The sequence below is a fragment of the Haliotis rufescens genome, unplaced genomic scaffold (genome assembly GCF_023055435.1).
Source record: "Haliotis rufescens isolate VD_foot unplaced genomic scaffold, xgHalRufe1.0.p SCAF_11, whole genome shotgun sequence".
Classification (NCBI taxonomy): domain Eukaryota; kingdom Metazoa; phylum Mollusca; class Gastropoda; order Lepetellida; family Haliotidae; genus Haliotis; species Haliotis rufescens.
The window spans coordinates 37402356-37427635 of record NW_025963791.1 but is presented as its reverse complement, the minus strand read 5'-3'; the positions used below and the strand labels follow the sequence as shown (position 1 = coordinate 37427635).

Below are 25280 nucleotides of genomic sequence, written 5' to 3'. Positions count from 1 at the left end.
AATTTCCACATCTATGTAGCTGACAGGATATTTCATCTTATGGTAATGACACCGATGACAGGTAGCCCAGTTGTCAGGCTTATTGTCTAACTTAATCATCACGTGTCCCCATATTGAGCCCCTGGCTCCAATAACCATTACCTGACCAACTCCTTCACCAATCTGTTGTCCTTCCAAGTGACCCATACTTAGGCAGAAAAGGACAGGACAGATGCAGTTTCTTGCTTATGTAACAGAAAATGGGGCTTAGAGTGAGTGAATGAGTGAGTGAGTGATTGTGTGTGGCTTTACACCTTATTTATCGATGAAGCCTAGTAGTTAAAGAGTTCACACGTCACGCTGAAGACCCGGGTTCGATTCCCCACATGGGTACAATGTGTGAAGCAGTTTTCAGGCAGCCCCCGCTGTGATATTGCTGGAATATTGCGAAAAGCAGCGTAAAAACCATACTCACTCACTCACTCACTCTCACTCACTCACTCACTCACTCACTCACTCACTCACTCACTCACTCACTCACTCACTCACTCATTCACTTACTCACATATGAAATGTTTTATCTAAATGAATTATGACAAAGTCAGCGTATTGATTGGTGAAATGTAGAAAGCAGTCTGAGAAGGGAAATGATGTTTTGATGTGATACCATCTGTTCCCAGTATCCGGGGTTCCAACCATGCTGACTCCACCAGGGACCGTGACAGGAACTGTCGGAGGGACTGCCATTCTGAAGTGTCAAGTCCAAGACTTGGGAGAAGCCACGGTATGTACTTTAATAAGAGTATATATAGTTACATTAGTTTGGCCTCCTCAGTGAAACAAGCTGCCAGCTGTAACCATGCTTATTGTGTGTGATTTGTTGGCTTAGAGCGACTTCTTAGCTCCTCCAAGTCTTTCCCTCTGGTGTCCTGGTCCTCAAACTGTGATTCGATCAATTCAAGCTGTCTATCCATTTGTTTTGCATCTTCAAGTGTTAGTTTAGGTTTCAGCTGCATTTTCTCTGACACTTCCTTATTCTGTCTCTGACTGCCTCTTCTTTGTTGTCTCCGAAATCACTGTTCAGCTGGTTCCAGCTGGTTCCTAAAATACTCCGCAGATTCCTCCTGTTTCTGGAAGCATTGATAGAATTTGGCACGCTCGTGAATGATATTGCATCAAACTTTAGGACAAGATTTTCGTAATTCTTGTCCTCATCATCTCGCCATGTAGAAGAGGTCAGAATTGTGTCTGGTTCCTCACCCATGGCATACACAAATGACAGGGTTTGGAGATCCTCAGACACCTTGTTCAGTTTCGTGGCGATACGAAATCGAGAAAACCACTGTTGCCAGCGAGGCCATTCTACCGGGCTTCGTGAAATTAAAGTTGTGGGAGAAATTTTGCAATACTTACCGTTGACAGTCCGCTTCTGACATCATGCCATATAAACAAAGCTGTTGTCTCCATTCAACAAACTGTATTCTTGAAAGAACTACACAGTGGTTCATGCGTTTTCAGGTCATGCACATGTGCTCGACCCTCACATCCCATAATTCTCGGCAGGCGGCATAACTCCTGAATGGACATCTGCTGAATTAAAACTTAGTGATGGAGTAAAGACAAATTTCTTATCAAATCAGAAATATCTGATAAATAAAACTGACAATCATGTTTCAATTTAAATAGTTTTAATCTTTCTATTATACTTGCTCTTTTGCCTCCAAGTATGGGCAGCCATTCGGTCAAAAAATACAAAGTTGAAAAAAAAGGACAAAAGTACACAATTAAGGTCAAATATGACGAATAAAGAACTAAATGTTACTACTAAAGGTCAAAATACAATATTAATAGTCAAATGTTACGAAAAGACGTTATAAGAAAAGAAAGAACAATGTGTACGAAAAAACGTCATTGAGCACGAAAGGACGTTTTCAATAAAGAACGCCAGTGAGCACGAAAGGACGTTTTCAATAAAGAACGTCAGTGAGCACGAAAGGACGTTGACAATAAAGAATGCCAGATGGCGCTGCAATTTGTAAAACATTCCGAGTTTAATCGGCTTGTTCCGCTGTGTATATGATAACTGCATGCCGAGGTGCACAATGTATTACATCATTCCTCGTGCACTCACCGTCTGACGTCACACATATAAATGTGGATGTAAACAAGCGAAATAAATATGGTTTGAAAACGAACACTGGGGTCATAGATGAAACTCGATTTTCTTTATTTATGGCGAACTATTTTTCCAAACGAATGTGTAAGTTATACATATGCATACAAATCCATTTGGTATATATATTTGCTGTTCAGATATTAGGCAGCTTTTTGTTCGCACACAGTTTCCGAAAAGCTGTTAAATATAACAAACTCTCGCACAACGTTCACTTTTCAGATGAAAATGTGCGTCTGAAACAAAACTCTGCATCATAGAACCCTCATGTTGCACCAAGCATGAACAGTTATTGGATCACTGTAGATGAATCCTAGTTTAGCGTTAAGTGAGTGTTTTTTGAAGGTTGTATACAAAATACATGTACCAATTTTAGGCAGATGTTGGATTACACAGTATACTGTATTTATGAAAAGGCCCTTAAGCGGTGACAAAGACATGTTTATACACAATGTGTACATTATACATTATAAATACATGTATATATATGTGTGACGTCAGACGGTGAGTGCACGAGGAATGACGTAATACATTGTGCACCTCGGCATGCAGTTATCATGTACTATACAGGTCGGAACAAGCCGATTATACTCGGAATGTTTTACAAATTGCAGCCATCTGGCGTTCTTTATTGTCAACATCCTTTCGTGCTCACAGACGTTCTTTATTGAAAACGTCCTTTCGTGCTCACTGACATTCTTCCGTACACATTGTTCTTTCTTTTCTTATGACGTCTTTTCGTAACATTTGACTATTAATATTGTATTTTGACCTTTAGTAACATTTAGTTCTTTATTCATATATTTGACCTTAATTGCGTACTTTTGTCCTTTTTTTCAACTTTGTATTTTTTCACCGAATGGCTGCCCATATCCAAGTGCACTTGCAGTATTTATTATTTGCACTCCCTTCTTTAAATTTTATAAGTATAGGACACGGTCGTTTGCATCCAGCAAAAACCATTGCTTATTCCATTGAAATGGTAACTGGTTGTCCTGGTAGCTCGGACACCAGGCTGTCAAGGTGTAACTGTACTATTACTGATGGTGTTATTCACTCAGTAACTGTACTAGCGCCACTGAGGTTGCTACTGTGGACTGTCTGGGTATTACTACTATGTATGTTCATTTTGTTACAGGTTCACCCCGATTATGTTTCTAGGTTTGTCAGCACCATACCTGTGCTGGTGGGTTTCACCGAAGTGGTAAACGTTAGGGACCTTCTGGCATTCCTCTCACTATTAGCTGACATGCCATGATATAACTGGAATACTTTTAAAAGCGGCGTTAAACCCAACTCACGCACTCATTTTGTTACAAGACATTTTGTTACCTGACATCTTGCAATATTTTATTTCAGATTAACTGGTTATTTGTGGAACACAATACTCAAATATCTCAAGGAAGGACTGTCCTGGTTACAATGCAAGGGAAATACGGGTTTTTATCTCCTATTGGTAAGATGAGCACAGATTCTGAGAACCTCGTGATTAATCCTGTTTTGTGTATTTAAAGCATTAATTTATTGTAAAGCGAGTTTATCTCTGCAGCTGTTGTAATATGCAGCTACTAGCCGACTTGTCTCGCATCAAAACACAGTTCTGTGTACTCACGTGCAGTTGACCACGGAGTATGCTGATCACTGTGTCGGATTAACAAGACTAATTCATTGCAAATTACGTGTGTCGGAGTCCGAGTGCAAGACCGTCGGATTAGTGGGTCGACATAGCACTGATTTATTCGGTTCCCATCATTAGTGTCTATTGTTGGATTAATGAGACTTGACTGTAGTCAGATTCATAAAAAGGACTCTGCTGTTATCAAAGATTTCTCATGATTATTGAAAGGGTTTAGTTGCGTATATTTCTCTAACTGTACCAGTATTCGTATATTTGAATTAGAGCTTCATCCAGTTTTCTTTTTCAATGAGAGACACAAAGCCTCTGAATGGTGTCAGTACAAAACAGAAACTGAGTGTTAATATTTCCAGACAATTCAGCAGCTCGGCAGTTGAATCTCCAGATAACAGATTTGAAGATAACAGACGCCGGCCAATATCGGTGTTACGTGAGTGGGACAACCAGTAAGGTGGCAGTGATTCAGAAACTTCAAGTGCAAGGTAAGGTTGCATCCCAGGAGCTGTTCTATCCATTATCTTATCCACCTGCATGCCGGTGTACAAGGCCATCTTAGCGCTAAGGAGATCGTAACTCTGACACTTTAACATAGCCTTACAACAGCTGTAGCGCTAGGGTTGTTTTGTACAACTACTCCCAGGACAATTTCAGTTACTATTTTCTTTTATCAAATTTATGTCACTCTCATGCTATTTTTCCTCCAGGCATTTAGGCACAGTAGTTTCTTGTAAAGTGTTATCAGTTAGATGTGTGATTATTGGTGCTCCGTCAGGGTTTTACAAGGTTTTTCAAGTTTCAAAGATTTGTTTCACTGGATATATTAGTGTGGAAATGAGATCTGTCAGGGTGTTTCTCAAAGTGAAATTAGACTTGAGTTATTTGTACACATTTATTGCTAACCATGGTGTAAGAAAAGTATATCCTTATTGTACAGGTCAACAGTATGTTGTGGTTATATCAATCATTTGTGTGCATCATTTACAGGTGCACCTTACCTGCCAAAAATCACTCCAGAGCCAGCAAACTTCACAGGTAACAATAGGAAATTTCTAAAGTGTATGCTTTCTGTACATGTTGAGTAGTGGGTATGGTTTCTTTTGGCCACTTTTAGCTATATACCAGCAATATCATGGCGGGGGGACACCAGAATTGGGCTTCACACATTGTTCCCATGTAGGGAATCGAACCCGGGTCTTCGGCGTGACGAGGGAATGCTTTGACCACTAGGCTACCCCACCGCCCCCTGTACAAGTTGAACAAAGTGAATAATTTATGATTATGAAAAAAAAACATGGTTTCCACACATTATGAATAAACAGGCCGTGGTGTTATCGAAACGTGTTCACTTACATTCACATGATGTGGATGTTGGAGTATGTCGCGATGCTTCACATCTTGTGCACTTTGTGCATCACCTTTGCATCTGCTTGGCGATGAAGTCGCTTTTAACCAACAAATCAAACCAAGGTCTGGCTCCATTGTCCAATGTCGTCTAAGTTGCCACAATTAGCTTTGAAGAGTTGCCTCACTCACTCACTCACTCACTCACTCACTCACTCACTCACTCACTCACTCACTCACTCACTCACTCACTCACTCACTCACTCACTCACTCACTCAGTATGGTTTTAAGCCGCATTTAGCAATATTCCAGCAATATCATGGCTGGGCACATCAGAAATAGGCTTTACACATTGTACCCGTGTGGGGAATCAAACCCGGGTCTTGGCGTGACAAGCGAATGCTTTAACCACTAGGCTATCCCACCGCCCCCACGCACTCAGACGTTGACTTCTTGGATGCACCCCACATGTGAGGCATGATGATGAGGTTAGAAATGAGGATCATGATAATGGAGTCGTGTGTTTTGTCTGTTACAGATTGTTGTGTCCAACAGAACGTGTCCGCGTCCTGCCTGCCCGCCTGCACACCTGGCGTTGTCAGTCAGGCCTCGTTGAACCCACTCCAGGCGTGTCCCCTTGACCTAAACAAGCTGCTACACTGCTTCTCCGGTAAGATGCTGTATTTGCTGATCTAATGTACTTCACTGAGTTTTGAAAAGTGATAGACTTGTCACAGAAGTCCTGAATTGTTTAAAACTTAATTCTATACTACTCAAAAGAAGTTGAAGGACACCTGATTCTTTCATGTTACTGTTGTTCAACTGTCATGTCTTGATAGACTTTAGTAATATGAAATAATCGGGTAAACGTGCATTGAGTAGTATATATTTAATCAAGGTAAATTCACCAAGAGGTGTATTCATTTGACTGAGGAGGGGGTTTCCCAGAACCAATGTGTATTGGTGGTTTATAAAGAAGGTCCCTGTGTTGGTCCACAACAACCTATGCTGGCTATATGAGGTGACCGATTGGATCAGGAGGTCAGACACACAACAGACCCATGCTTGCTGTAAAAGGTGACTATGATTGTCATAAGAGGCGACTAACAGGATCGGGTGTCAGGTTCGCTGACTTGTTTAATGAATGTCATCATATCCCAATTGCATGAATCGATGCTCATGATGTCAATCACTGGACTGTGTGGTCCAGACTCCATTATTTACAGACTGCTACCATATAGCTGGAATATTGCCCAGTGTGGCTTTAAACAACAAACAAACAAACAAACAAACAGACACACAACAGTGTGTGGGTAAGAGCCACTAGTCTACACAGACTGACATAGAAAGACATTATTAAGGGGTTTATCTGCTTATTGTTTGCTACTTTCTCCTTCAAAACATGCATCTAAAGTTGTATTTCTTTTTTTCATTCAGATTCGCGGAACCATGCCAGCTGCTGTCACCGTCGCCTCATCCCTGACATCTGCACTGACTTCTGCATGAACAACCCCCCTCCACTCACTGTCAGCCACCTGGTGTGCCTCAACATGACCACCGATATCATCTCTTGCTTTGAAGAAGGACAAGGTCAGGCCTATAGGTTGTGTGCTCCATATCGGTAGGGTAGCTCGATGGTGAATGTGTTAACTCCCCCCTATCTTTGTGTTCCCTGTGATGATATTGCGAGAATATTGCTGAAAGCGGTATTAAATCTCAATCCATCCATCGTAGATTCAAAATGGCCTCTACACTAGCCAATTGAATGTTTTGAAATGTTTAGATAATTTTCAAGATTACTCCAGTTATGACTTTAATTAACTCAAGATGGCTTGCTTTATGCTAGTGCTATCACACAGACAGTGATCTTTGTATGCATATTTTGAGATTAGCACTTGACAGAAATGTATTATGAATGCTAGGTTGTTTTTTTGTTGTTGTAAAGTTTTCACAGACCAACGACACTAATAAGCCCTAAATGACACACAACATTTAGAAAAGGATAATCAGTTTCATGTAAACAAGTCTGTTTATCAGAAGTCACAATGGGTGACACTTGTCTCCATAGAGTGTTTACAACCTCAGCCATGTTTAACTGTCGTAGCCTGACTCTCTTTCTTTCACTCACTAGTTGCGAAAACTAAATGAATGGTTACTAAGTTTCAGTTATTCAGACTGTGTATTCTCCCCTTAGTTTTGCTGCCTGGTCCACCAACAGAGGTCTCTGTGCTGTCACTTCCTATCAACATCATTCTGGTCAACTGGCATCCTACCACTAAAAACCCTTCTGTTGTGACAAACTACAGGGTGTCCTACAAGCTGACGTCGTCAGAGGTTTATATGTCAGTAAGTAGACGATTTAGTAGTCTGTTTAGAGATACTTTCCATCTGCTTCGTTACATCCAGAACTTGGCAGCAAAAGAATTTGGTCATAATCAGGTTGTTTATCATTACAATAATTAGACTGCCTCCGTGGTCTAGTGGTAGAGCCTCCGCTCGGAGAGCGGAAGGTCCGGAGTTTGATCCCCGGCCGCGTCATACCAAAAGACGTTAAAAGATGGTATTTGTTGTTACCCTGTCTGGCGCTCGTCATTAAGGGGCTTAAACAAGGACTGGTCGGCTTGGAGTCAGTATACTGTGACTGAGTGGGGTATTCATGTTAAACTGCGGCATGGTATCTCAGTGAGCTAGCACCATAAATCAGCATCAGTCTGGTCTAGTACAAGCAGCCACACACACACACACGTGCATGCACGTCACTATATAAGTGCAATAATCTTGGACATGACGTTAATGGACGCGACGTTAAACCCCATTATTAACCCCAAATTACAATAATTCTGAGGACAGCTAACTGAGCTGACCAGCAGTATGTGCAACTAGCAGGTAGCAGGAGTTGTGTGATCTACCGATCACTTCGCATTGGATTTCGCCAAAGTTATTTTAAACATTATCATAATTATTGATTGAAATTTTGAATAAAATGAATTAAATATATTGCAAACATTAGTCCAGATAACAATGAACACATTTTTTGCATACTTCAGTTTGGATTTGTTGACTGGTATTTCATGTTAAGCGATTGGGGTGATCAGCTGATAATGTTTTCTGAGATGGGGGAAAACATCGTGTCATTGGAAAATTTGAGTTAGTTAAAAATGTTAGTAAATTTTGGGAGCCCGGCTTTACCGCGCGCTATGACAGAGATAGCTCTATATTGAAGAGCGCAATTGCAGGGAACACATTATCATCATTGATGGGCCTGATAGCTGCCATTGGTCTGTTTTGCCTGCAGTTTGGACCTGTTCTGCAGATGTTACTGATGCAGTTGTCTGTATGTTGGCAACATGTGATCACTCCAGGATATCCACCGTGTGGCCAATCTTTGGTGTTGTTTGTGGTGCTGAAACCTTTCTCCATGTGACAAAGTAGACACAATTTATGGATAACAATTTCTGTAATACTTCTTTAATACTGTTGTTATCCATAAATTGTGTCTACTTTGTCATCCTTCAACTTCTAAGCAATGTCATGCTCTTTGTTTTTTGTTTGTTTGTTGATTAACACAGCATTCAGCAATATTCCAGCTATATGACGGCAGTAATTGAAATCATGGACATCGAGCCACGCAGTAGGGATACAATGACATGCATTATCGAAGTCTGCGAGCCTGACCACTCTATCCTATTAGTCGCCTCTTACGACAAGCATAGAGGCGCCTCTTACGACAAGCATAGAGGCGCCTCTTACGACAAGCATATAGGCGCCTCTTACGACAAGCATATAGGCGCCTCTTACGGCAAGAATGGGTTGCTGAAGATCTATTCTCACCCATATCTTCACCGGACCAATGTCATGCATTCAATAGGCCTGTACAGCATGCCCTGGTGCCAAACATTTCAACTCAAATCACAAACCATGTTTGTTATGTTATGACCTAATGTCATCTTTAGAAGACATAACATATCAAATAATATCAAAATGGCTACACTACATTTCATATTTATGAAATTTGCATGTTTCGTGGTGGTTCAGTGTTGTTGTTGTCATCATCATGATGATTATCACTATTATTATTAGTGTGGGGGCACGGTTGGCCCAGTCGTCTAAGGCGCCACGATTCGCTGTGCAGAGTTGCGTCCCTTGGGCACGCCAGAAACCTATGATTGTGGGTTCGAATCCCGGTTCGCCCCAATTATATTTCTAAGTTTGTCAGCACCATACCCGTGCTTGTGGGTTTCACCGAAGTGGTAAACGTCTGAGACCTGCATCACTTCGAGCTTTCCTCCCACATTAAGCTGACACGCCGCGATATAATTGGAATACTGTTAAAAGCGGCGTTAAACCCAACTCACTCACTATTATTGTTGTTGTTATTTCAGTCTGGGTTGATTTCTGCTAACGCCACCCAGTACACCCTGATGGGCCTGGAGGGGGACAAGGAGTATGTGATCTATGTGACAGCCATTGGTCAGTACGGGTCCAGTCAGCCCTCCGAGAGACATGTGACCACGACCAGCATGGGTGAGTCTCGTGTCAAGATGCTCATGAAGGATGACTGTCATTCTTACTGTCTGTACTGGTCAAACTGGTAATGATACTGTGGACGTTAGTTTATTTATTTTTTCGTTTTACACTCCCCGTTAAAACTAGATTTCAGAAAAACATAGTGCTGATCACTGCATGTGAGTATCTCTGCCTTCAAGAATGGTTTACATTGTGAAGCCCATTGATGCATGGAGAATCTCACCCATTTCAAATATATCAACACAAGTCAACAACAGTTGAAGACTCTGAGGCTTGTCGAGTAATGCTAAACCTTTGGTGATGATTGTTGTTGGGCTGGGACGAGTCCAAATTTACTACCCAGGTACCCACCCCCCTATTACCTGACCCTACCCGGATAACCACTGCAGATCTCAACAAATAGGTACAAAATGTCCGATTGGGAATAGTTGACCGTAGCACTGGACAAAATGTATTTAGATACACGTATAACATGATCTGGTCATGCATACACTGAAGTTGACTGAAGTTTTATCTTTATTGACATATAAAAGTCAGAAGGAATGGGTGCAACGTCAGAAAGAAATGCGAACATTAGTGACTTGTAGTGGAACAAATATAGTTCTAGATCATTTTTGTCATTAAACAATATATCACATGACAAACCATGGGTCCGGGTAGTCCTGGTGGTATCCGGGTCCTTCCCACTACCCACCGACCCGAGTACCCGAGTACCCGAGTTACCCGTCCCAGCCCTAGATTGTTGATATTTTTTGTGTCCTAAGGCACAAGGATGAGATTCTATTGATCAACTTTTTCAGTTTATAAACAGTAATGACCAGTGTCAGAAGAGAAAGTACAGCTAACCAGTTTCAGAGAGATTAGTGATGTCCATTGTGAGTGCTGTCATGGTAACCAATGACATCACAATGGTCTGCAAAACATTATGATGCAATCTCATTGCCGTGATCTTGTGTTGTGACACTACTAGCAAAATACAAATAATATCTCAACAAACATTCTCAGCTCATCAAAGGAACTGATGTCATCCATTTTGTCCCCTGTTGACAGGTACACCCACCACCAATCAGTCGGCTGATATCAATGGTAAGCATATAGTCAAAGTGGTTTATAGTGTTCAAGGCCCATATACAAGAGTTACGTTTGATGGTTTATTAATTAACAGGGACAATATTATTACAGTATATTTCTTGAAAATTAGACTCTGTAGGATGTACAAACAGTTGCAGCTGTTTACTTAGAATGATCACTGGATGGCATTAATAAAGCAGCCATTGATCATGTAAATAATAACGTCAAAGATTTACAATATCTGAACAACTGAATATTCATAGCAGTCTGGTTTCAGTAGGAATATCTCATAACCTCCAGAATCTGCGGATTGCCGTACACCTGACATGTAAACTGTCCCTGCACAGGTTTGATTGTTATATAAGCAAGCTTGTATCAAGACACTGCCACAGGAAATTCACTGTTATAGCAAAAATTCCTGCAACAATTTTTTTATTAAAATGTGGCCTTTGACCAACTGGTTTGAAATAGCATGAAATCCATGTTGTTGTTAGTGATGGGGTAGCTTTGTTCCAGCCTGTTGCCAGAATCGCGGTGTCTCGACGTACTGTCAGGTCAAACTCTGTCAGTCTTCCACCTGGCGCATGCTCAACCCAGACTCGCTCTCCCAGTGTTACTCCCAGCTTGACAACATCTTCCATTGTCTGGCAGGTAGGTCTGATGTCATCTTCCATTGTCTGGCAGGTAGGTCTGATGTCATCTTCCATTGTCTGGCAGGTAGGTCTGATGTCATCTTCCATTTTCTGGCAGGTAGGTCTGATGTCATCTTCCATTGTCTGGCAGGTAGGTCTGATGCCATCTTCCATTGTCTGGCAGGTAGGTCTGATGCCATCTTCCATTGTCTGGCAAGTAGGTCTGATGTCATCTTCCATTGTCTGGCAGGTAGGTCTGATGCCATCTTCCATTGTCTGGCAGGTAGGTCTGATGTCATCTTCCATTGTCTGGCAGGTAGGTCTGATGTCATCTTCCATTGTCTGGCAGGTAGGTCTGATGTCATCTTCCATTTTCTGGCAGGTAGGTCTGATGTCATCTTCCACAATCTAGCAGGTAGGTCTGATGTCATCTTCCATTGTCTGGCAGGTAGGTCTGATGCCATCTTCCATTGTCTGGCAGGTAGGTCTGATGCCATCTTCCATTGTCTGGCAGGTAGGTCTGATGTCATCTTCCATTGTCTGGCAGGTAGGTCTGATGCCATCTTCCATTGTCTGGCAGGTAGGTCTGATGTCATCTTCCATTGTCTGGCAGGTAGGTCTGATGTCATCTTCCATTGTCTGGCAAGTAGGTCTGATGTCATCTTCCATTTTCTGGCAGGTAGGTCTGATGTCATCTTCCATTGTCTAGCAGGTAGGTCTGATGTCATCTTCCATTGTCTGGCAGGTAGGTCTGATGCCATCTTCCATTGTCTAGCAGGTAGGTCTGATGTCATCTTCCATTGTCTGGCAGGTAGGTCTGATGTCATCTATCATTGTCTGGCAAGTAGGTCTGATGACATCATCCATTGTCTTGAAGGTAGGTCTGATGACATCGTCCATTCTCTGGCCGGTAGGTCTGATGTCATCTTTTGTTAAGCAGCAAGGTCTGATATAACATATATTGACTCTCTATCTGACATAGCACATTATCTATTGGTTCATTGGACCATAGAATTGTGCACTTGGTCATTGAGAACTGAAACCAACTTCACCAAAGTAACATTTCAATGCAAGACAAAATGAGTGTTACATTGTTTCTGTTTCAGGAGGACGTAACCACACCCCGTGTTGTATGAGTAACAAAGTCCCAGATGTGTGTCTTGGACTCTGCAGTGGGTCGCCCCCACCCCTCTCCTGGAACCACACCCATTGTGTCCTTCATATGCACATCATAAATGCCTGTGTACAGCAGGGATACAGTAAGTACCTCAACCCCTCATCCCCACCCCTCTCTCCCACCCCTCACCCCACCCCTGTCCCCCACCCCTCTCCTGGAACCACACCCATTGTGTCCTTCATATGCACATCATAAATGCCTGCGTACAGCAGGGATACAGTAAGTACCTCAACCCCTCATCCCCACCCCTCTCATCCATCCCTGTACCCCACCCCTGTCCCCCACCCCTCACCCCTGCCCATCACCCCTGCCCCTCATCCTCAGCGAATTCAGGGAAATGCACACGTCATAATAATTAAACTTGGTCAAGTTGATCCGTAGCAACATGCATCAAGTATTGATTACGAAGCAAAATACCAATCATAATATGTACTTTGCTGTAGGTAACTTGCCAAGTGCTCCCCGCTTCGTGGCTTTGAAGTCTGTGACAAGTTCCACTGCTGAAATAGAGTGGTCTGCCCCTTTAGGGTCGGCCGTTGTCAAGAATTACCTCGTCCAGACGAAAGAAATTGGAGTTGAAGCGGACTTTGGTCATACGGTGAGACTTTTGGTAATTTGGTGAGACTTTGGTCACATGATGAGACTTTGGTCACATGGTGAGACTTGGGTCACATGGTGAGACTTTGGTCTTTCAGTGAGACTTTGGTCATTTGGTGAGACTTTGGTCATTCGGTCATGCAAGTGACTTTGTTCGAAATATGCCTCTGTCCACCCAGCAGTGAGTGGGTGCCTTGCAATGTGGCTGTTAACCTTCTAGTGCCTCATAGGCAGCTTGTGTTGTATACTCCCCAGGGAGCTGAGAATGAAATAAGAGTGAACACTGATCCATTGACAGGTATAATAAGATTGCTTATCTGAAATGACATGATCAGTTTCTTGCTAAGTGTAATTTAAATAATCAAATGCTTCTTATCTCATTTTGAAAAGAATGGATGAAAAGTTAATTAAATATCACTTTGGCCTTATATTGAATATAAATATGAAAGTGATTTTGTTTCATTTTCTGTAAGACAGAGATGGGTCTGTATTGACCATGATGTCTCCACAGAGAGGAGGGAGGGAAGTGGGGTAGCCTAGTGGTTAAAGTGTTCACTCATCATGCCAAAGACCCGGGTACGAAGCCCATTGTTTCATTATCTGTAAGACAGAGATGGGTCTGTATTGACCATGATGTCTCCACAGAGAGGAGGGAGGGAAGTGGGGTAGCCTAGTGGTTAAAGTGTTCACTCATCATGCCAAAGACCCGGGGACGATTCCCAACATGGGTACAATGTGTGAAGCCCATTGACCATGATGTCTTCGCAGAGGAGGGAAGGAAGTGGGGTAGCCTAGTGGTTAAAGTGTTCACTCATCACGCCAAAGACGCGGGTACGATTCCCAACATGGGTACAATGTGTGAAGCCCATTTCTGGAGTCCTATGCGATGAGTTTGCTGGAATATTGCTCGAAGTGGCATAAAAGCTCCTTACTCACTCACTCACTCACTCACTCACTTTCCAGGAGGAGGTCATGCAGATGGTGGTGAAATTGACCAACCTTAAGGCAAACACAGAATATGCGGCCCGTGTCATCGCTGTTGGCGAAACTGACAGCAGTCTCCCATCAGAGACTGTTGTTTTCTTCACTTACTCAGGTAAGATCAGGAAACATGTGTCTTGTACCAGTATGTAGACATATCTCCAGCTATCCTCAGGCCTCTTTTTGTACTTACGTTTATACATTTTTTGTAAACATGAGTTAGTGATTAATACGAACAAAAACTATTTAACCTTTAGCCTGCTGAATTGTTTTCACACTTCTTAGCCCTGCCTGTTTTCTTTCAGAAAATTATCATGTATTAAACTATTAATTAATGTGTCCGTAAGGAGGTCATGCTCTCACTCACTTTGTGTTTTTCTTTCAGTTATCCCGCCACCTGATACAAGTGTAGCAACAATACACAATTTTTCTGGTAACAATATCAATTATTTAACATTCAATCATCCAATCAAACTTCCACAAAATTTAAACCTGTCATTGTAATTTTGGAAGAAATCATGAAAATATGAAAATTCAATGCATTTTTACAGTCAGTTATTATGAATTGTGTAAAGGTTAGAAGAAGAAAATCGTATGAAACTGTTTAGGATTAAATAATATGAGCAGTCTAATAAAATGGTCATGATTAAAAGATAGGACCTGATTTACTGTTAATGATTAAAAAAACAGAATATGTAAATTTTTTGTTGTTAGGAAGACAATTTGAAACTTTTTGTTGCTATAAGCGATATAAAACTTGTTCACCTGACATGTGGGCCACATCCAATATCTTTTCAGAAATGTACTCCTAGTGATATGATCACATTGTAATAAATTCCTTGAATTATATCTTTAAACAACGTGAACTTTCATCATGTCAGCCTGCTGCATCGACAACAACGTCCAGTCCAGCTGCCAGCCTGCTTGTACCTACGACACAAGATCTATCCTTGACTTCTATGGGCAGATAGACAAATCGATCGCATGTGTTGGGTCTCTGAAGTCCATTCTTACCTGTGCCTCAGGTAGGTTAAGTACCTGCAGGGTTCTGGGGGTAGATGCTACAATATGCTGAAGTCCATTCTTACCTGTGCCTCAGGTAGGTCAAGTACTTACAGGGTTCTGGGGGTAGATGCTACAATACGCTGAAGTCCATTCTTACCTGTGCCTCAGGTAGGTTAAGTACTTACAGGGTTCTGTGGGTAGATGCTACAATACGCTGAAGTCCATTCTTACCTGTGCCTCAGGTAGGTTTAGTACCTACAGGGTTCTGTGGGTAGATGCTACAATACGCTGAAGTTGCAATACCAAACATTTTGTAATCAACTCTTGACATTTAGTTTCCTGTTGGAAAACAGGTTCGAAACATTTTATTCACAAAATGTGGAGATTCACATTTTGTCGTTTACTGTATGCTTCTGGTGGAATAATTTGTCCTCCTCATCAACAAGACGTGTGTGGTGCCTAAGAAACTATGCATTGGAATTCCAGGATAGCAGGGGTGATGGCGTAACATTGTGGTTAAACACACCCATGCTTGGGTTTGATTCCCAACATGGGTACAATGTGTGAAGGCCGCTGTGATGTTGCTAGAACAAGTCCCCAGTAGTAAAGGATGGTTATGAAGAAGAGGACTAAGGTTGACACCGAGGTCTTGACTGAGAATGTAAGCCTGGAGAAGAGAGAAATTGGGGAGGGCTGAAGGCATGCCCCATTTCCTGCTTCCCCAGGTTTACGTCCACAGTTAACACCTCGGTGTCAATTTTAGTCCTCTTCTTCAAAACCATCTTTTACTACTGGGATCTCCTCCGTGGTCTAATGGTAGAGCGTCCGCCCGGAGAGCGGAAGGTCAGGGGTTCGATCCCTACCGCATCGTACCAAAAGACGTTAAAAGTTTTTACCCTGTCTGGCGCTTGGCATTAAGGGGCTAAAACAAGGACTGGTCGGCTCGGAGTCAGTATACTGTGTCTGAGTGGGGTATTCATGTTAAACTGTGGCATGGTATCTCAGTGTACTAGCACTATAAATCGGCATCAGTCTGGACTAGTACAAGCAGCCACACACACACATACATGTTCATGCACGTCGCTATATAAGTGCAATAATCTTGGACGCGACGTTAAACCCCATTTCATCTCACTACCTTTACTTCTGGGGACTTATTCTAGCAACATCACAGCTGCCTTCACACATTGGTTTATCAGTGGAAGGTCAATCCACTGAAATATTTAGGGGAGACATTTGTCATTTGATTTCACATTTCCCCATTTCGATTGTGATCAAGTGTAAAATAGACCTCTAGCAAAGGAAATTCTTTAGATGATCCCCAGGACAGAGGGACTTTCTGTAGAACATCCCCGGGACAGAGAGACTTACTGTAGAACATCCCCAGGACAGAGAGACTTACTATAGAACATCCCCAGGACAGAGAGACTTACTATAGAACATCCCCAGGACAGAGGGACTTACTGTAGAACATCCCCAGGACAGAGGGACTTTCTGTAGAACATCCCCGGGACAGAGAGACTTACTATAGAACATCCCCAGGACAGAGGGACTTACTATAGAACATCCCCAGGACAGAGAGACTTACTATAGAACACCCCCGGGACAGAGAGACTTACTATAGAACATCCCCAGGACAGAGAGACTTACTATAGAACATCCCCAGGACAGAGTGACTTACTATAGAACACCCCCGGGACAGAGAGACTTACTATAGAAGATCCCCAGGACAGAGAGACTTACTATAGAACATCCCCCGGACAGAGGGACTTACTATAGAACATCCCCGGGACAGAGAGACTTACTATAGAATATCCCCAGGACAGAGTGACTTTCTATAGAACATCCCCAGGACAGAGAGACTTTCTGTAGAACATCCCCTGGACAGAGGGACTTACTGTAGAACATCCCCAGGACAGAGGGACTTACTATAGGACATCCCCCGGACAGAGGGACTTACTATAGGACATCCCCAGGACAGAGAGACTTACTATAGAACATCCCCAGGACAGAGGGACTTACTATAGGACATCCCCAGGACAGAGAGACTTACTATAGGACATCCCCCGGACAGAGGGACTTACTGTAGAACATCCCCCGGACAGAGGGACTTACTGTAGAACATCCCCAGGACAGAGAGACTTACTATAGAACATCCCCAGGACAGAGGGACTTAGTATAGAACATCCCTGGGACAGAGGGACTTACTATAGAACATCCCCAGGACAGAGAGACTTACTATAGAACATCCCCAGGACAGAGGGACTTACTATAGAACATCCCCAGGACAGAGAGACTTACTATAGAACACCCCCGGGACAGAGAGACTTTCTGGAGATAATCACTGCTGAGAGGCTATGAAGGCAGGGTAGAACAATAGGATGAAGTAACTAGAGGTTTATAAGTGTGACTCAGCAGATTGTGTGTCATTATACTTGGGCAGCACGGATTGCTGCTGGTGACTTAAACAGCCTGACAATTGCCAAATACATATTTGTGTGTTTTGTGTGTAAAAACTGAATTAACTGGGAAAGCTGATCGTCTGTGGTCTTGTGGTAGAGCGTCTGCCTATAGTGCTGAAGGTCAGGGGTTCGATCCCCGGCTGCGTCATACCAAAACACTTCAAAAGATGTGACTTGTTGTTGCCCTGCCTGGCACTAGACATTAAGGGGATAGAACAAGGACTGGTCAGCTCGGAGTCAGTATGCTGTGTCTGAGCAGGGTATTCGTGTCAAAACGTGGCCTGATATCGCTTTGGGCTAGCACTATAAACTTGGCATTAGTCCGAACTAGTACAAGCAGACAGACACACACACACACACGATTGCACCTCCCTCAATTATTGTTACTGTTGCTTAATCCTTGTTATATCCTTGTTGTTTCATCCTTGTTATATCCTTGTTTAGTCCTTGATACATCCTTGTTGTTATATCCTTGTTGTTTCATCCCTGTTATATCCTTGTTGTTTCATCCTTGATATAACACTTGATTGTCAGGAGTGATGGGGTAGGCTCACTATGCCAAAGATCTGGGTTCTATTCAACAACACATCTGAAGCTAATTCTTGGTGAAAATCGCTGTGATGTAGCTGGAATATAGCTAAAAGCAGTGCAAAACTCACTCACTCACACACTTCTTATTGCCACTGAACCAATCAACCTACCCGTTATTACAGATATACCTCCTTTGAAACAATTGAGTCTATAACTTTGTATGCTTGACCAAAGCAATAGCGACATGAATGGCGAACTGTTTATTCTTACTGATGCCAAGGGGCGGTCGGGTAGCCTAGTGGTGAAAGCGTTCATTCGTCACGCCGAAGACCCGGGTTCGGATCCCGATAGAGGTACAATGTGTGAAGCCCATTTCTGGTGTCCCCCGCCGTGATATTGCTGGAATATTGCTAAAAGCGGCGTAAAACCAAACTCACTCACTCATTACTGATGCCAAAGTTTAAGTGAGCTACAGAGCTGTTAGTATTTTTCAGCCTTTTTCACAAAGGCTTACGTCTTGTTTAAGGACTGTTTATGAAGTTTGTCTTTGTCTGCTCCAGATGGTCGGGATCATGTGAACTGTTGTAAGCAGCGTTATGTGAGTGACGTGTGTCACATGTTCTGTAACTACACAGACTCCTCACCCCCACTGGACTTCAGCCACGTGACGTGTCTCGCCCAGATGGACCTCATCATCCAGTGTTACACAGAGGGAGTGTGTGAGTAGCTGCTTAATCAGAAAGGAAATGGGGCCTCATTTTTGGCAGTGACCCTGACACTAATTTTAGCTTTATCAAATATCTCAAATAACTTCAAACAAAAAAACAAGAAAAAGGTTAAAAATTCAAAACTAACTTCATAATGTATCTGGAATATTGCTGCTCTCAACAACAAAAACAACTTCAAATAACATACCCTGAGAACATAACACTTCCCATGTTATTTGCATCTAACAATTTGCTTACGACCGCCTCCGTGGTCTAGTGGTAGAGCATACCCCGGAGAGCGGAATGTCCAGGGTTCGATCCCTGGCCACGTCATCCCAAAAGACATTAAAAGATGGTATACTTGTTACCCTGTCTGGCACTTGGCATTAAGGGGCTAAAACAAGGACTGGTCGGCTCGAAGTCAGTATACTGTGTCTGAGTGGGGTATCTCAGTGAGATAAATCGGCATCAGTCCAGAGTAGTACAAGCAGCCACGGACACACACACGCATGTCGTATATAAGTGCAATAATCTTGGACGCAACCTCAAACCCAATTTCAAATAACCTCTTTAAGCTTACAATATGCCAACACATAACATGTGCATGCAGGGCATTGTTCTGCCAATCTGGCCTTGAGAACGGACCCAGGAGCCTGGCTTTGCTTGAAGTAAGATACAGGAGTCATTGGGGACAGACGTCCTTAATGGCTGATGAACAGTCAGACAATGCATCATGGACTCTAGAAACCCTGATCTACCCGTGGATTTGTTTGTGTTTAGACTAATGAATTGTTTTGTTGCTTAACGCTCAGCAATATTTTAGCTATAGGATGGCAGCCTAATTTCAATCATTAGACACTATTTGATGTGCAGAAAGACAAACTGGCCTTGTTTTGTCCTGGTTGACTGTGCCATCTGATTCCTGATGTTGCAGTGTACCTACCCAAGCATCCCGTCAAGGTGGAAGTTGTCAACAAAACCAAAAACACGGTGATTGTGGCTTGGGAGAGGGCGCAAACTGGACCCAGTGTGGACTACTACACCGTTGCCTACACACCAGACCTCCTCACTTGGACCAGGGTAAGTGTTCAGGGTTAACTCAGCTCATGGAAGTGTCTCCGAGTTAGTGTTCAAGGTTAACTCAGCTCATGTAAGTGTCTCTGTGTTAGTGTTTGGGGTTAACTCAGCTCATGTAAGTGTCTCCGAGTTAGTGTTTGGGGTTAACTCAGCTCATGGAAGTGTCTCCGTGTTAGTGTTTGGGGGTAACTCGGCTCATGGAAGTGTCTCCGTGTTAGTGTTTGGGGGTAACTCGGCTCATGGAAGTGTCTCCATGTTAGTGTTCAAGGTAAACTCAGCTTATGGAAGTGTCTCCGTGTTAGTGTTTTGGGGTTAACTCAGCTCATGGAAGTGTCTCCAAGTTAGTGTTCAAGGTTAACTCAGCTCATGGAAGTTTCTCCGAGTTAGTGTTCAAGGTTAACTCAGCTCATGGAAGTGTCTCCTTGTTAGTGTTCAAGGTAAACTCAGCTTATGGAAGTGTCTCCAAGTTAGTGTTTTGGGGTTAACTCAGCTCATGGAAGTGTCTCCGAGTTAGTGTTCAAGGTTAACTCAGCTCATGTAAGTGTCTCCAAGTTAGTGTTTAAGGTTAACTCAGCTCATGGGAGTGTCTTCGAGTTAGTGTTCAAGGTTAACTCAGCTCATGTAAGTGTCTCTGTGTTAGTGTTTAAGGTTAACTCAGCTCATGGGAGTGTCCTCGAGTTAGTGTTCAAGGTAAACTCAGCTCATGGAAGTGTCTCCGTGTTAGTGTTTGGGGTTAACTCGGCTCATGGAAGTGTCTCTGTGTTAGTGTTTGGGGTTAACTCAGCTTATGGAAGTGTCTCTGTGTTAGTGTTCGGGGGTAACTCAGCTCATGGAAGTGTCTCTGTGTTAGTGTTCGGGGGTAACTCAGCTCATGGAAGTGTCTCTGTGTTAGTGTTCGGGGGTAACTCAGCTCATGGAAGTGTCTCCATGTTTTTGTTCAAGGTTGACACATCTCTTTAAAGCAAATCGTAGAGGTCATTGTGTGTTGCTCTTTCCATGTGACATAAAGTAAAAACTTTCCCTTTCAGGAAAATGTTACATCCACTTCATATATCCTGCAAAACCTCGACCCTGGCACCATGTACACAATTGAGATTATCTCCGTAAATGACAACGGCACCAGCCCCCCCAGCAACAGGGTCAGCGTGTACACCGACACTGGAGGTAAGGAAAACACAGGAACTAAGCTATTACTTCAAGTCAACCGTAAGTTTGACCCATCAAAGTTCAACACAATGGTGTTTGACTGCAGAGGGAATACTACCGTAAGGTGTCTGAAAACAAAGGGGGCATCCTCATCTGGACCCGCCCTTGATGATTCCAGTGAGAAGGTCCAGGGAGCCAAATTTAGATAGTAAAATAGTCTTGAGAGCAGGGATTGCACCTCCTTCTTTGACCTGACTGATGTGATTTAGGTGGGTAGAGTGTGTGATGTGGCTGATTGGTCCAAGACGTGGATCTTTGTTCATACAGTCCAGCACTGGTTTGCCTGACTCAGACTTGATCTCTAAATGGGCAAATGGTCTAAGCCACTGCAATTTGCGGTGCAGAGTTTGATTCTGGAATTGCCCAGATTCATATTCATGCTCATGGATTTCACCTGACTATGATCCTAGGTCAGCCTACCTTTCGAATTCAGCACCACAAAATGTGTCCCCGTGGAGATTCCGGGCTTGACTTGCTCCACAGCAACATATCTTTGTCATAAGAGGTGACCAAATGGTTTGGGTAGTCAGACTTGGTGAGTGGTCAGGCTCGTGAGTGGTCAGGCTCGGAGAGTGGTCAGGCTCGGAGAGTGGTCTGGCTCGGAGAGTGGTTGATTGCGTCAAACCCCAATGATGTGATCTTTGTTCACTTGAAAATTTACACTCTGCTGTTACAGTTTGACTATTGATGATTGGAGCGTTAAACAACAAGCAGACAAACAAATCACTCTGGTGTTTTGATTCGCTCTTAGGTATAGAACTGGTTACTACAGGTGCTGTTTCATATTATTTATGGCATCCTGCTTTATGACTTTGTCAGCAGTTATAGCCCATGTTATATTGTGTGGAAGAAGATGTTGGTGTAGTTGTGTCTGAACATGCAAGTAATCCCAGCCTGTTTGTTTTGCAGCAGTGCTTCCTCCCCTGGTCATCAATGGTACTGTTGTTGACGGAAGAGTCATCTGGGCGGATAAATCAGGTAACATGTTCATTCTAAATGCGTCAAAATCCCAAATCTCAGTCATCAAAAGTGTAGAGACAAGTGAGCCAACACAAGTCTCTAGCAATGCACCCTAGAGGGGATTCCAGTATAGAACCTGGTCCCCAGTAACACAAGTCTCTAGCAATGCACCCTAGAGGGGATTCCAGTACAGAACCTGGTCCCCAGTAACACAAGTCTCTAGCAATGCACCCTAGAGGGGATTCCAGTATAGAACCTGGTCCCCAGTAACACAAGTCTCTAGCAATGCACCCTAGAGGGGATTCCAGTATAGAACCTGGTCCCCAGTAACACAAGTCTCTAGCAATGCACCCTAGAGGGGATTCCAGTATAGAACCTGGTCCCCAGTAACACAAGTCTCTAGCAATGCACCCTAGAGGGGATTCCAGTACAGAACCTGGTCCCCAGTAACACAAGTCTCTAGCAATGCACCCTAGAGGGGATTCCAGTACAGAACCTGGTCCCCAGTAACACAAGTCTCTAGCAATGCACCCTAGAGGGGATTCCAGTACAGAACCTGGTCCCCAGTAACACAAGTCTCTAGCAATGCACCCTAGAGGGGATTCCAGTATAGAACCTGGTCCCCAGTAACACAAGTCTCTAGCAATGCACCCTAGAGGGGATTCCAGTATAGAACCTGGTCCCCAGTAACACAAGTCTCTAGCAATGCACCCTAGAGGGGATTCCAGTATAGAACCTGGTCCCCAGTAACACAAGTCTCTAGCAATGCACCCTAGAGGGGATTCCAATATAGAACCGTGGTCCCCAGTAACCAATGCTTATCCTACTAGTTGATAGTTTGATAGTACCCTGACAGGGTGGATCACTGCTCTTAATACCAATCAGTTTGGTTCAGACTTTATTATTTTCAGGCTGCCAATATATAGCTGGAATATTGAGGCATGTGTGTGTTACCATCAAGCAAAACTCTTGAGGCCTGTGTCTGTTACCATCAAGCAATGATCTTGAGGCATGTGTCTGTTACCATCAAGCAATAATCTTGAGGCCTGTGTGTGTTACCATCAAGCAATAATCTTGCGGCATGTGTGTGTTACCATCAAGCAAAACTCTTGAGGCATGTGTGTGTTACCATCAAGCAATAATCTTGAGGCCTGTGTGTGTTACCATCAAGCAATAATCTTGAGGCCTGTGTGTGTTACCATCAAGCAATAATCTTGAGGCATGTATGTGTGTTACCATCAAGCAATGATCTTGAGGCATGTGTGTGTTACCATCAAGCAATAATCTTGAGGCATGTGTGTGTTACCATCAAGCAATAATCTTGAGGCATGTGTGTGTTACCATCAAGCAAAACTCTTGAGGCATGTGTGTGTTACCATCAAGCAAAACTCTTGAGGCCTGTGTGTGTTACCATCAAGCAATAATCTTGAGGCCTGTGTGTGTTACCATCAAGCAATAATCTTGAGGCATGTATGTGTTACCATCAAGCAATAATCTTGAGGCATGTGTGTGTTACCATCAAGCAATAATCTTGAGGCCTGTGTGTGTTACCATCAAGCAATAATCTTGAGGCATGTGTGTGTTACCATCAAGCAATAATCTTGAGGCATGTGTGTGTTACCATCAAGCAATAATCTTGAGGCCTGTGTGTGTTACCATTAAGCAATTATCTTGAGGCATGTGTGTGTTACCATCAAGCAATAATCTTGAGGCAAGTGTGTGTTACCATCAAGCAAAACTCTTGAGGCATGTGTGTGTTACCATCAAGCAAAACTCTTGAGGCATGTGTGTGTTACCATCAAGCAATAATCTTGAGGCCTGTGTGTGTTACCATCAAGCAATAATCTTGAGGCATGTATGTGTTACCATCAAGCAATGATCTTGGGGCATGTATGTGTTACCATCAAGCAATGATCTTGGGGCATGTATGTGTTAAAAGAACCATTAAGTAATAATCTAGTGGATATTTATTTTTCAGAGTGTTGTTTTAGGAACAACATATCGTCGTCTTGCACTGCTCTATGTACAGGCCAGGCCAATGACACGTATGAAATGTGTTTCGACGACATCGCCATCATACTTGCATGTGCCTCAGGTATGTAGTGATTGTATGTGCCTCACATATGTTCTGATTTCTTGTGCATCAGACATGTAATAAGTTTAATGTAACCATGGAGTTATATTTTTTATTGTCATTAAACAATATATCACGTCTCTAAGCACGAGTCCGGGTAGTCTGGTGGGTACACAGGTCCGACCCAGGACCCATCTGACCCGAGTTCCCGAGTTACCTATCCCAGGCCCTTTCATGCTCATTTTGTATCTTATGACAAAGGTTTTGAGTTTATATTTTATTTTCATTCAATTCAGTAGTGTTTTCACTCATCCACATGTCGGTTCCAGATGGCAGGGATCATCGGCCATGTTGTCAACAGATTGGGGTTCCATCAAGTTGTCTGTCCTTCTGTCAAGGTCATATCACCGGGAAGAACTTTGTGACTGCTGCATGCATTGCTTGGACAAACCACATTACAGGCTGTACCTTGGATGGAGCAAGTAAGAAATGTACCATCATGGGCTTGATTGTGCAAATTGAGAATTGAAATTCTTTGTAACATCTCATCAGGGGGTTGCAGGTGGCCCAGTGGTCTAATGTCTCTACGGTTCTCGTGGTTTCATCGTCCCATCGTGAGAGACTGCCTCCGTGGTCTAGTGGTAGAGCGTCCGCCCGGAAAGCGGAAGGTCCAGGGTTCAATCCCCGGCCGCGTCATACCAAAAGACGTTAAAAGATGGTACTTGTTGTTACCCTGTCTGGCGCTCGGCATTAAGGGGCTAAAACAAGGAGTGGTCGGCTCGGAGTCAGTATACTGTGTCTGAGTGGGGTATTCATGTTAAACTGCGGCATGGTATCTCACTGAGCTAGCACTATAAATTGGCATCAGTCCGGACTAGTACAAGCAGCCACACAAACACATACACGTACATGCACGTCGCTATATAAGTGCAATAATCTTGGACGCGATGTTAAACCCAATTTCACCTCACCTCTCCGTCCCTTGTGAGAGTTCTGTCACCTTGATTCCATGGATGTATCGTTGATCGTACCCATAGTCTTCACTCCCTAGGATCAGTGTAAAGTTTAAATATCTCCCCTGATTTTCCATAAAAACTCTGTTCAACTTTCTGTCACTATTTTATTATTTTATGAACTTTAACA

The 25280-nt window shown here is 43.1% G+C and overlaps 1 protein-coding gene across 1 annotated transcript in view; it reads left to right on the top strand.

Moving 5' to 3' along the window:
* Positions 1–25280, top strand: part of LOC124153105 (Ig-like and fibronectin type-III domain-containing protein 1) — a 91801-nt gene that overhangs the window by 36386 nt on the left and 30135 nt on the right. The window contains exons 3-23 of the mRNA XM_048392706.1: positions 660–763; positions 3512–3608; positions 4142–4270; positions 4773–4820; positions 5669–5800; positions 6568–6720; positions 7325–7476; positions 9513–9654; positions 10708–10743; positions 11245–11379; positions 12467–12619; positions 12981–13135; positions 14098–14230; positions 14501–14548; positions 14997–15140; positions 18674–18832; positions 19755–19900; positions 20926–21061; positions 22013–22081; positions 24042–24158; positions 24467–24619. Coding sequence (XP_048248663.1) covers positions 660–763; positions 3512–3608; positions 4142–4270; positions 4773–4820; positions 5669–5800; positions 6568–6720; positions 7325–7476; positions 9513–9654; positions 10708–10743; positions 11245–11379; positions 12467–12619; positions 12981–13135; positions 14098–14230; positions 14501–14548; positions 14997–15140; positions 18674–18832; positions 19755–19900; positions 20926–21061; positions 22013–22081; positions 24042–24158; positions 24467–24619 — 2541 coding nt within the window. The remainder of the gene's footprint in view (positions 1–659; positions 764–3511; positions 3609–4141; positions 4271–4772; positions 4821–5668; positions 5801–6567; positions 6721–7324; positions 7477–9512; positions 9655–10707; positions 10744–11244; positions 11380–12466; positions 12620–12980; positions 13136–14097; positions 14231–14500; positions 14549–14996; positions 15141–18673; positions 18833–19754; positions 19901–20925; positions 21062–22012; positions 22082–24041; positions 24159–24466; positions 24620–25280) is intronic.